The sequence below is a fragment of the Cornus florida genome, unplaced genomic scaffold (genome assembly GCF_030987335.1).
Source record: "Cornus florida cultivar Cherokee Brave unplaced genomic scaffold, ASM3098733v1 CherokeeBrave_3.0.0_Hap2_Chr07, whole genome shotgun sequence".
In the NCBI taxonomy this organism is placed as follows: Eukaryota; Viridiplantae; Streptophyta; class Magnoliopsida; order Cornales; family Cornaceae; genus Cornus; species Cornus florida.
Genome location: NW_026775577.1, coordinates 5,089,622 through 5,102,759, shown reverse-complemented (window position 1 = coordinate 5,102,759; position 13,138 = coordinate 5,089,622). Strand labels below are relative to the sequence as shown.

The following is a 13,138-nucleotide window of genomic DNA, read 5'->3' as shown; positions in this document are numbered from 1 at the left end:
GCTCCGCTAGTTGTTACAGGACCAATTGATGGCCGATTCTGTCTATTTCATCGTTGGGAAGCTCAGCCACAAAAGAATTTAGGTCGCTTCCCCTACCGGATCCGGACTTTCCACCTCATTTTAATCCCTTTTTTCATAATTTTGGATGTGGGTTGGATCCCATTACAAAAGATTACAAGGTGATTTGGATGCGGTATTACTGGGACGACGAAAAAGATGAAATTTACTTTCCTAGAGTTATTTCAGTGTATACCCTACGCACTGATTCTTGGAGACTCTTTGAATTTGAGATGACCGAAAGTGGTTGCATATATAATTCTTTGTGTAACACCTTTATGAATGGATTTTATTATTGGCTAGCTCGTAATGATTTTGAAAACTATACGCTCGTCTTATTTGATATGCACACAGAGAAATTTAAAGATCAGATACCAGCACCAACAAATATTTCCGAAGCACTATTGGGTTATATTGCCACATACAATGACCGTGTTGCGATGATGCTTTATGATGAAAGTTATGAATTGGTTGAGAGAGATTTTTACACATGGGTGATGGAGGAGGAGGGTTATTGGACGAAACATTTAGCTATCGGGCCTCTTTTAGAAATCAATAGACCAATTGCAATTTGGAAAAACGGTGATCTATTTCTAGAATCTAACACTGCACATTTGGTTTTGTACGATCATATTACTGATGAAATTAAAACCCTTGGACCTCGTGGAAATGATTGTTGCCTTTAGATTTACCTCTACAAGGAAAGTCTAGTTTCTGTTAAAGGAGGAAATGAGTGCAAAGAAGAGAATAACATATCCTATTTGGATCGAGTTCAAGAATTCTTCCACGAGTAATGTCAAACAACGGAAGAATCCTAGGGTTTGTTTGACAACGCCGTATTGAAATTTTGGAATTAGAATTAGGAGCTCCAATTTCAAATCTACTGTTTGAACTCTGAATGTTCCAAACTAATCTGAATTTGGAATTCCATTATAATTGCAAACTTCTCAATTCAACAAATTGAATTCCGTAGAATAATATTTAATCACAAATACTAAGGGCCTGTTTGGTACCTTTTTTATTTTATATATATTTTTTTCTTCATTTTGTTATAAACCTAAAACAAAACAGGTATTTTGTTGTAAAATGATTTGAATAGTAATCGAAAGCATAGTTGGTAATGTCTATTTGTTACAAGATATTTGAAAACAAAAATATGAAAATATATTTGGTAAAAAATTTGAAAAATGTAATGGTTAGCTTCAAAATGTCATTTCAGATTTTTTTTTTTTTTTTTTTTTTTTTTTTCTACAGTAACCGTTACTATAGTGCTAATGCATGTAAAAATACTAAATTGGTGTATCGATTTTTGGTAGCTATTCACAAAATATTGTGCAAAATAAAATATTTTTTTACCAAATACCAGACAAAAAACAAAAACATCAAAAATAAAATGCGTACCAAAACCAAAGAACGAGTGACATACCGGTACCAGACCCTTATTTCCCAAAGGGAGGTGAGAGTTTCGAGCCTGAAGGCATGTGTGTGTGAGTACCAACTAAAAAAAAAATGTGTACCAAATAGGCCCTAAATTCATACGAAGTTGGTATCAAATTTTTAATCCGATAAAAATCTCCGTCTCAATCGCTCACTCGACACCAACAAATCTACTGTTTTAACTTTGAATGTTCCAAACTAATCTGAATTTGGAATTCCATTATAATTCCAACTTCTCAATTCAACAAATTGAATTCGATCCGTAGAATAACATTTAATTACAAATACTAAGGGCTTGTTTGGTATGCAATTTGTATTTCTATTTTGTTTTAACCTGAAATAAAAACAAGTGTTTTGTTGTAAAATTTTTTAATAGTAATCGAAAGTATGGTTGGTAATGTCTATTTGTTGCAGCCTTATCCAAGATGAGCCTTGCAGTCTTGGTTTATCATATTTGGAATGAGCCCAACAGTAGGATTTTCCAAAAGAAAGCACTATCAGCAAATTCTCTTCTTCATCAAACCTTACAAACAATTAGATCGAAGCTGCTTACCTCCACAATCTCAGATTCTTTCAACAGAAAATGAATTGCAGAGGAATGGGAATTACCTGAATCAATTATACGACCTCCAGTGAAACCACCGGACCTCGCCATCTAAAATCATTGTGATTTGGTTGGAGTTCTGTCCCTCAGTACCGAAATTGCAGCTTGACCAGTAACGGTTATGGCATTTGAATTGTGCAGGGTGGGGCTGGACACTATGTTAGGCTCTTCCCTCTGGCCGTTTTGCCTTATTTAAATGTTGTTATTTGAGCCTATCCCACACTGTTTGCCTTCGGGCTTTTGTATAAGGTTAGCTACTGCTAGCTTGCTTTATTCTCTTAATATAATTCACTTTATTTATTTATTTATTTATTTTTAAAATGTCTATTTGTTGTGAGATTTTTGGAAACAAAAACATGAAAACATATTTGGTAAAAAACTGTTGCAAGTTTAAAAATTGTAATGGTTAGTTTAAAAAGGCCATTTAAGATTTTTTATTTTTATTTTTAACTTTTCATTGCTACAGTACCAGTTCCTATAGTGCTAAAGCATGTAAAAACACCAAATTGGTGTTTCAATTTTTGACAACTATTTAAAAAACATTTCAGCACTTAGCAAAATAAAACATTTTTTACCAAATACCAGACAAAAATAAAAACAATAAAATAAACCCGTGCCAAAACTAAAGCCAGTGGCCTACCCGTACCAGACCACTTTGGGACTACTTTCCAAATAGAGGTCAAGGGTACCAGATCCCTACTTTCCAAAGAGAGGTCAGGGTCGTTCGAGCCTTAGTGGAGGCATATGTATACAAAAACCAACTAAGAAAAAAAAAAACTTACCAAACATATCCTAATTTCATACGGAGTTGGTATCAAATTTTTAACCAGATAAAAATCTCCCTCTCAATCGCTCACTAGACACCAACACATTGCCATGGCTCTTCCATGTTGATCGGTATTTGGTTCCTTTTGAAACCTAACTCAAGATCGATCATACTGGCTTCAAAACAAAGCAAGTTTTTCTCTCTTTTTTTCTCTATATGTGTGTTTATATGTTTATCAATATATATGCATTTATGCGTTGATTTACAATGCTGGTAGTTATTTCCATGTTCAAAATATCAAAATAACTTCAATTTATTGATCGATATGGACATCCATTTCATTATTTTTGTACAAGATTTACTGACAATTATCAATCAGTTTTTCATTCAATACTTCCACCTGATCTGAGGAAAGAAGTGAGCTCCACTTACCAACAAGCTTGTGGCCTAACGGTATAAGGCTCCTATTTTCTAAAGGGAGGTCAAGAGTTCGAACATCAGTGAAGACAGTGTGTTTGTTTTTCTTTTTTTCTTTTTTTTTTTCTGTTTTTTTTCTTTTTTCCAGTAAATAAGCTCCTCTTTTTTCTTCTTAATTACCATTTACAGCGACTTTACAAACTTCAAGTTAATCATGAAATTTTATACATAAATTAGTATATATAGAAGGTACATGGTTCTTTATGTTTTGTAATTAGTATTTATTGCGATTCTACCGATATGTTTTAAGGTTATGTTCTTTCTCAAGCAGATACGTGGTCTCCCATTTGGCGCTCTTTCAGATGTTTGCTGATTTTTTTTTTTATTTTTTTATTTCCTGACAAACATACAGCCCACTACATGCAGCCAGATACTCATTGAGTACATATGACTGAATACAACTTTGAATACTCTCTAGAGCAACATCATTCCCAATCCGGCCTTTGGAGAATTTCACGATAGCATGGGCAACCTCGTTGCCATGTCTACGAACATGTCTAAGTTGAATGGAAAAAAACTCCTAAGCCGACATTGGATATCAAAATTTGCAGCTTGAATTTCCATGGGACACTAGTTCTCCTGCATCAACGCTGGACACACACCATCAGAGAATCTGATTCCAACCAATTCATAAATCAAAACTCTGAGCCCACTCTATTGCTTTCCCAACATAAATTGTTGCATTCATTAAAGTGTTCTGGGTCTAAATTGTTGCATTGATTTATGAAAGAGTGGTAAATTGCAAAAAATGTTTTTAAAAAACAAACAAACAATGGTTGCTCTAAATTCTATAGTGCTAAATTGCTGAAAATGATAAAATAATAATAATAATTATTATTATTATTATAAAATAAAATTTGCTCGTAATTCTAAAATAGTATTAATATATAAAAAGCCATCATCATCTTGCCAACAAGGATGTTGGGATGGAGCTTACCCTTTTACCTAAAAAAAAAACAAAAAAAAAAGGATGTTGGGATGGTTAGAAAAAGGAGATATAGATGTAATTACTCTCAAACATTAATTTAATTATTGCCTGTCAAATTGAGCTTTTATGATTGCGCCAACCGGAGTCCAATATAATTTATTTATTTTATTTTAAACTCATATTATATTTGCAATAAAAATATGAATTATATATATGAAATTCTTGTAACATTTATATTTTTTATTTAATAATCCAAAATGATTGGGATTACATTTGTGTTAACATAATGCATCCCATTGATCTGACACGGTGCTTTACAACATGTGTTATAAGATCTGCTATTGGTTAGTAAGCTTCGTATTAAGTTTTAACCCCTGGAATGAGTTTCAATTAATACTTGTAAGCAACGAGCAAGTATGGCATACAAAGGTACAACTTGATAAAATTGAAAATTAAACACTGAAATTTCATGTACTGAATTTTAAGCGCTAAAATTTCAAGTGTTGAATATAATCATTTGAAAACCTGTTTAACAGTGTCTTAATTTTAAGCGTTAAATTCATTAAGATTATTTGTTAAATAGGAAAGATGAAGTCTGAAAATTGTTCAATTACATTTTTTCCCACACTATGTAGTACTCATAAGAGTTTTATATTTATGATGTAAACATTTCAATAAAACAACCAAATTCACTCCATGAAATATATTAACTTAACAATGAATATTAATTAAATAACATTATTCAAGCAGTACCCATTAACATAATTTTAAATGTAAATGTCTCAAAACTATTAAATTAAGCTAAACTTATAAAATTTTAAGCTCAAGAAGTACATAAATCATTTGCAATTTGGTCACGCAAATTAACCATAAACACTTGATCGGATTGCTTTTTTGTGGTTTGAATTTCAGAGGCTGTCAAAATTTCATCAATATTATTAGGTGGAGTCTCAAATTGCAAATGCTAAATTTTACACCATTCAAAAAGTTCATCTATGACGACAGTTTTCGAAGGTAATTTTGAATGGCCGTAATATTTCTCTGTACTTCAAATGTATAAGGTGTCATCCTATACAAGAATGGAAAATGAGTCTTGAACTCCAAATGCACGTTCAATCACATTCCTTAGCATGTGCTTGGTTAAATAGCTCTTCTTTTGTTTTAGGGCGATAACTCAGCTAACCAATATCGTACATTGCGATAAGGTACCATAAATCTTCATGTGTGTATACACAATATTACAAATAATATTTATCTATAATGTAATGTGTAAAAAAAGTAAATAAAGTGTATGATAAGTAAATATATATTTTTTCAAACATGATAAATAAATATTCAAAAATATTACGACTAAAAATAATAATTAAAAAATAGTAGTAAAAATAGCTAGCGTAGTGGAGGATATGAAAAATTGTTGTCGGGATCATATATAGTTTCCATTAAGACTTTTGAGTCATCTACTACACATTTCAAATCCCAACCAGCCAATATAAATGTAAAAAATCATATTAAAATCACATATTGAAAGCACATTTTGATAGCATTTTCCTCTCTCTCTTCCCCTATATGCTTTTGCTTTTCAGATGGAATAACCACATGAATTAGAGTCAAGTCAAGTGCATAGCACCCTTTTGAATAACATATATATTAGTCAAGTAAACATGTCAATTAAAAATATTACCTGAAACATTTGTCTAAGTTGTCGATGATACTAACATTAAGTTAAATTTCGATTGTACGTTGTTGGTACAATCATTTCTTTAGAAAAAAATAAAATAAATAAAAAACCATCATTGCTTCCAATACATCATGAAAAATTTTGTGCATAGTTTGAGTTGAATGGTTGAATCTTCGTTTCACAACGCGAATTTTGAAGTTATGACTTAAAATTGAAAGAAACATCGCCATCTTTTTTTCAATAGAAATATTACTGTATGAGATATAAATTTTGTAATTGGCAATATTCAATGTCAAAATAAGTCCTAGTCGAGTTGTAATTTTAAGTTACCAAATTAAGATCGACATTTACTGCGGATTTGAAAGGTTGTTCCGAAGAACAAATACTGAGATCATCGAGAAAGGAAAGAATAACACTTTTAGGAAGTCGTTTCCCACTTAGGACATAATACCTACATGATATATATTCTAAGTTACCAAAAACAGTATTTTCCAACTTCTGATTGAATTCTGTCAAGTGGGAACCCGTACCACATTTGGGAACTGGTTCAAAAAACTTAGATTCGAAGAAATCTATATGTCCAATGGGAACCGGTTCCACATCTGGCTACCGGTACCACTACTAATACAGTTTAAGGTAACTTTATCTTAATCAGTTTCAAGATTTTTATAGAATTTTCAAAGACCTAATCCTTTTGAAAATAAAGGAAAATTTATACATAGGACATTTTTTTTTACGGAAAATCCAAGAGATTTCTCTGTCAGTCTTTCTAGAACATACACATGACACATAGTGAGTTTAGAGTGTTGTTCAAATCCTGATCGTGATCAAAGTTTTGCATCTACAACGATCAAAGAAAAACAGATCTACTTCTACATCGAATTCAGATATTGAAAAATAGAAGTAAAAGCGATCACGCTTTGAAAGGGTCAAAGCATTCATAGAGTATTCTTTGATTTACTTGTTATCCTTCTACAAAGATTAAGCACAAGCCTGAGGTCAAGTTGCTGTTGGACGGGACGTCGTAAAGCCAGAGAATTGTCAGCTATTGGTATTTGATAAAACGATAGGGTATGAGCCAAATTCAAAGGCCAGTGTACTTTGTTTCATACATAGTGGATTGGTTTACTTTAGACTGCACAGTCCATGAAGTTTTCTCGCACAAACATTTGACGTATTTTATCAACTGGTGTTTCCTCGTTAAAAATTCTGGTGTCATCTCTAACTCTTTACTTTGTTTTATTTTATCTTTAATGAGATTAATTGTTTAATTGCTAAAATAAGAAATGTTGGAAAGATACAGATCTATTTCTAAAAATACAAAACTTTCTAAATATTCCGCTGCGTACAACTCACACATTGCTCTTTTTAAACCATCTTTTTTTTTTTAAATGAATACACAAATTAAAAAATCATCCTTCTCCATTCTTAACATTTCATGACAATGAGCTTGGTTTCCTTCAAGAATTTCTTTTAAATACCGAGCTCCATTGAGGGAAGAATCAGTATTTGTCCATCTTCTAATATTCTTCCTCTTTAATTTCTTCATTAAAAGAAGAAAGACAACTTTCTTTAAAACATTGATTTGTTCATCCCTTACCATTCTATTAACCCAACAAAAATATTTTTATTATTAAATAATAACTTTAATAATTTTTAGCAAGCAACAGTATAAAAGAATAACTAGTGCAATCATCTATTTTCATATCTTATAAATCAAAGTAAAAATTACTTAGACATTTCCATCTCTAGTTAAAATCAACACAAATTCTAAGCTTTGAATTTCAATATACACAAATAAATAAATAAATCGGCAAAAACTAATCAAAATTGAAAATTCACTTGCATATAAAAACTAAAACAAGTCTTGATATAGTACGTGATATAAATCAAATAATCTAATTATTAAAAATATAATTGGAAAGAAAACTGCTAAAAGTGATACATTCTTTCTATGCTAGGCCCATCACATTTTTCCATTGTCTTGAGAAATGCTTGTAGCTGGTTATTGATATCATCAGACATGATTTTCTTATGACGTTTAGCTTTTGGCAATGGATTTTTCTTTGGAGAATAAGGCATGGTAAGTGAGTCAGACTCTATGTCAATATGTATTTTTGTGTGAATCTCCTATGTTTGGTTGTGAAGGTGAAGAGTCAATAGGAGGCAATTTGGATCTAGATGGACCCTATGTTGCTTTTTGTGTTGCTATAATACCATCAAATAATGCCTTCATCTCTTCAGCATATTGTTACCCGTTATAACAAAATTATTTTGCATCAGGATTTGCGCGTTACAAAATCAAATTTTACCCAATATATATAATCTAAATATTGTCCCAATTAAAATATAAATACCGGATAAGGTTACCTTTATATAATCATCCCATTTTTATGTACTTCAGTTCTTCCCATGTCCAGTATTTCCAATCTACTTTTATCCATGTATAGTATTTCTTCTTCATGTAGTCCCATTGATTTTTAATATATCTTCAATTATGATCCACATTTTTTTTCTTTTCTCAGCTAATGTTTTCTGTATCTTGTCCAACGACTATTTTTAAGGCTTCCACCACACTTCTCTCATTTATTCGCATTTTCAAGGCACAAATCTAAGAAGAGTTTATATCACTAATAGCCACACCTATAAAAATATTTTGATTATTTAAAATAAATTAATTACCTCCGTAAAAATTTATATATATATATATATCTATATATAGGGAAAAAAAACTACATTACTTGCTAATGGCTAATGCTAATAATAATGACATGCTAATGAGCAGTAAGAACAAAAATAAACAATGATTAATGTGATTTACTGTGGATAGACAGAATAGAGGCTTTGGAGAGAGGATCGGTATTTGGAAAGAAAACAGTGCTCTTAGTTCTATTGATGTAGAGACCAGAGAGACTAGAGAACATGTCAATAGCCTTCTTGAGAATAGAGACTGATTGCAGATCACCATGTGTGAAGAGAATCAAGCCATCAGCAAAGGTCAATTGACGAAGTTAAAGGTCAACTGACAATACAATCCAAAGAATCGACCAGCAAATAGCGGATCAAAATTGGCAACGATCAATACATGTATATTTGCCTTTTTTCTTTTTTTTTTTTTGCAAAATTATTTTTTCCTATATTTTCAGTGTTATAGGAAGATAACCAATTTTTTTATATTAATGTTCGAATTAGACACTATAGTAATCTTTTTTATTTTATTTTTATTTTTGTTTTTGACAAGAAACACACACACTCTTACTTTGAAAAGGAATAGGGGTTCGAGTCTCCTTGGAAGTATGGGTGTGTTAGTACCAACTAAGAAAGAAACAAATTTTGTAATGTTGACGCATATCAATGTTACATCTTTAGAGTAAATGTGTTTTATGAATGTATACGTCATCAGTACATGAGAGTTGTATTTTTGACGCTATGTGCTGAATTTTCAATATAAAATGAACTCGTCTTAAGAAAATGGCTGCACCAAAGATTGAGAAAAGATAAATAAGAAAAAGGCGAATATTTGGATTTTTACTAATAATGAAAAGCCTAGTTTACTCCTGCACACGCAGGCATGAAGGGATTAGAAAACGTCAATTGTTGGTCGTGGACATGATTACTTTAAGAGGTTCAGACAATTTCCAACCCTTATTTTCTCCCTCAAAACTCTCCTTTCGACCAAATTTTGCCCTTCGAAATGAAATGCCCAACTCTCATGTCTTCCAAAATTTAAAGATCCCTTCTTCCCCTATTGTCCAATCTCCTCTTTCTTCTTCATTTCACAAGTGTATTACCCAATTATGGAAAACAAAATGGTTTCTCTGTCTCTGTAGTTTGTGTTGATTGAGAAAAAAAAAAAAGGTTGAAGGTTTTTCTAAACATATACCAAGGGACTTTAGTCCAATTATATGATGCAAGTACATATTAATCAGGGTATGGTCTCAACTTCTCCATTTTACACCATGATGTAATTCATATGATTTTTTCCTTTCTTCTTCAAAATAATATATTTTTTCTCCCTAGGTCGATTGAATTTGTCATACCAAGTTAAATCCACATTTCTTGTTTGAAGAAAGTATATCGTAGAAATTGTTTAAAAAGAATTTATATTTTTTTTTTGCAGTGCACTAAAAGATAAACCGACTTGTAATTTTCAAAAGCATACGACAACAAAAAGCTACTGCTCATTTATCTGATACTAAGGTAAGGAATTGGCTTGGTTTTTGCTTGATTTTGTTGTTATATTGTAAACATATGGGAAATTTTGCATATAGATGTTTTGAAATCAATGAAATGCAAAATTTCATTGCTTAGTTAAGGACATTGAGATTTGAATTTTTATTTATTTTTACGTACATTCATTGGTAGAATTCAATTCACATTAGGCAGAAAAAAAAAAAAAAAAAAAAAAGATTTCAATTCGCATTCAATATATAGTTAGTAATTTAGTTCCCTTCTCAACTTTTCGCTTATTCTAAATTTCCTTAGAAGTCAAATGCTTTAATTGTAGTTCTACATGATAATATCAGCGCTACATACTTAGCCTCTAACCTAATTCTTCTCGCTAGAACCAAACATATTGAGATTGACTATCACTTCTTAAGCGAACATGTTTTACATGACTCTAAAAATTGTGTTTGTTTCAAGTGCTGACCAAACAATACACTTTTTACACAAAAGCTCTATCAGTACCCCGGTTTCAAGTCTTAAGAGACAAGCTGATGCTTCGTCCTTGCTCTACCATCATCTTAAAGGGAGTGTTCAAGATAAATTACTGATCTATATGGTGACTCAACAATAAAATCAGGTCAAAGGGTCTATGGTAAGAAAGAATTAGATATAATATTATAATCTTTGTAACAAACTCCTAACAAATGATCAGTTTGTGAGAGAATATCTCTCTTACTATTGTAACTCACTATATAAATATATATAAGAAGTCACCATCATATGTTTGGTGAAATTTGTTCCAAATATTATCTTTTATCTCATCTAGCTAGTCTCTGTTCCCAACTGTTATCTTGTATAAATTCTCTTTTTCCATTGTAATTATGGTAGAATCATTATAACTTCATGATTTATCTTGTTTTATTTATTTCATTTGGTTCTAAATTTCTTATTTTATGTTGTTTATACACATACATTTGCATTTGTATACAAATGGTCAGGTATGTATGTATATATTTCAGATAATCCTGTAAATGCTTTTTCATATTTTTCGATATCCAATTTTTTTTTTTTTTTTAAATTTTTTTGTAATAATGATGAGAACAAAACAGTCAAACTAATTTCTGAAAATAAAATAAAATAATTTGACAAAAAAAAAAAAAAAAAAAAAAAAAAAACAGTCCAAATAATTTCTCAAAATTTGGTATTGTCATGAGCAAGAAATTCATTTGTATCAAAATTGGAATTTAGTAACTTTTTTGGCAGATGTCTTTGTCACTTTAGGAGAAAAAGAATGGTTTAGCACGCAGGTCAAAAGAGAGACGAGAGACAATGGCAAGCAATAGTGACAAGTGCCTTATATCAAAAGAGGTGACAATTGAAATTCTTTCGAGGCTGCGTGTAAAATCATTGATTCGATTTGGATGTGTTTGCAAATATTGGAACTCTCTCGTACGAAATTCTAGTTTCATTAACAAGCACCTCCATCATCCTAACAACATTTCAGGTCTCCTTGTTCAGCATCACAATTATAATATCGAAAAATATGTTTTTGCTTTGTTCTCTGATGAAACGCTCTCAAGCGTGCCGTGTTCATATCACGATATTAATGATCTTCAAATGCCGAGCATTCCACTGGCTGTTATAGGACCCATCGATGGAATATTTTGTCTATTTACTGGTTGGGATCCACATCGCATGGCTATGTGGAATCCAGCCACAAAAGAATTTAGGACCCTCACCCTACCAGATTTTAAAGTTCAGCCCCATTTTAACCCCTTCTACCATAATTTTGGATGTGGGTTGGATCCCATAACAAAAGATTACAAGGTGATTTGGATGCATTATAATTGGGACGACGAAAAAGAATATCCTTACAATCCCAGAATTGTTGCAGTGTATACCCTAGGCACTGATTCTTGGAGACTCTTTGATTTTGAGATGACCGAATGTCTTTCGATACATAATTCTTTGTGTAACACGTACATGAATGGATTTTATTATTGGCTGGCCGATAGTAATTTTGGTATCTATACGCTGCTTTCATTTGATATTCGCACTGAGAACTTTAAAGAGATACCAGTACCGCCTGATATTTCCAAATCACTATGGGGTGATATTGCCATGTACAATGGCCGTATTGCTATGATCCTTTATGATCCAAGTTATGGAGTGGTTGAAAAATATATTTATACATGGGTGATGGAGGAGGACGATTATTGGACGAAACATTTAGCTATTGGGCCTCTTTTAGAAATTCATAGGCCACTTGGAATTTGGAAGAACGGTGATCTTTTTCTAGAATCTGACACTGCACATTTGCTTTTGCATGATCATATTACTGAAGAAATTAAAACCCTTGGACCACGTGGACAACAGCGTTGCCTTGAGATTTACCTCTACAAGGAAAGTCTAGTTTCTGTTAAAGGAGGAAATGAATGCAAGGAGGTGGATAACATGCCCTATTTGGGTCGAGTCCAGGAATTCTTTAAATTAGATGAGGAATATGAAATAAGTGAAGAAGAATCATAGGATCTGTTTGACCGCACCGTATTGAAATTTTGGAATTCAGATTGGGAACTCCTATTACAAATCTAAGGCTTTAACCTTGAATATTCCAAGTTAATCTGAATTTGAAATTCCGTTATAATTCCAAACATCCCAATTCAAAATTTCGAATTCCATAGAATGGCATGAGATTACAAATACTAAAGTATGGAATTGGTGTTAAATTTTTAAGCCGATAGAAACCTTCGATCGCTCTCTCGACACCAACACATCAACGTGACTCTTTGATGTCGATCAGCGTTCCGAACCTAAAATTTAAAATAGCTCAGATCTTTCCTTTCGAACCCGAGCTTAAGAACGATAACACTGGCTTCAAAACAAAGCAGGTCTTTCTCTTCTTCTCTCTCTAAATGTGCGTGTTTGTATGTATATATATGAATTTATATGTTGATTTACAATGCTGGTACTTATTTTCAGGTTCAAAACTGAAAACAACTTCAATTTGTCAATGGATCCAGA

At 31.9% G+C, this 13,138-nt stretch overlaps 1 protein-coding gene across 1 annotated transcript; it reads left to right on the top strand.

Moving 5' to 3' along the window:
- Positions 1-11,443: 11,443 nt before the first annotated feature.
- On the top strand, positions 11,444-12,643 carry LOC132316137 (putative F-box protein At1g32420). The gene has a single exon (XM_059814646.1). The coding sequence runs from the start codon at positions 11,444-11,446 to the stop codon at positions 12,641-12,643; it is 1,200 nt and encodes a 399-aa protein (XP_059670629.1).
- The last annotated feature ends 495 nt before the right edge of the window (positions 12,644-13,138 follow it).

Coding starts and splice junctions, on each gene's coding strand:
- LOC132316137 (XM_059814646.1), top strand. CDS start 11,444: ATGGCAAGCAATAGTGACAAGTGCCTTATATCAAAAGAGGTGACAATT.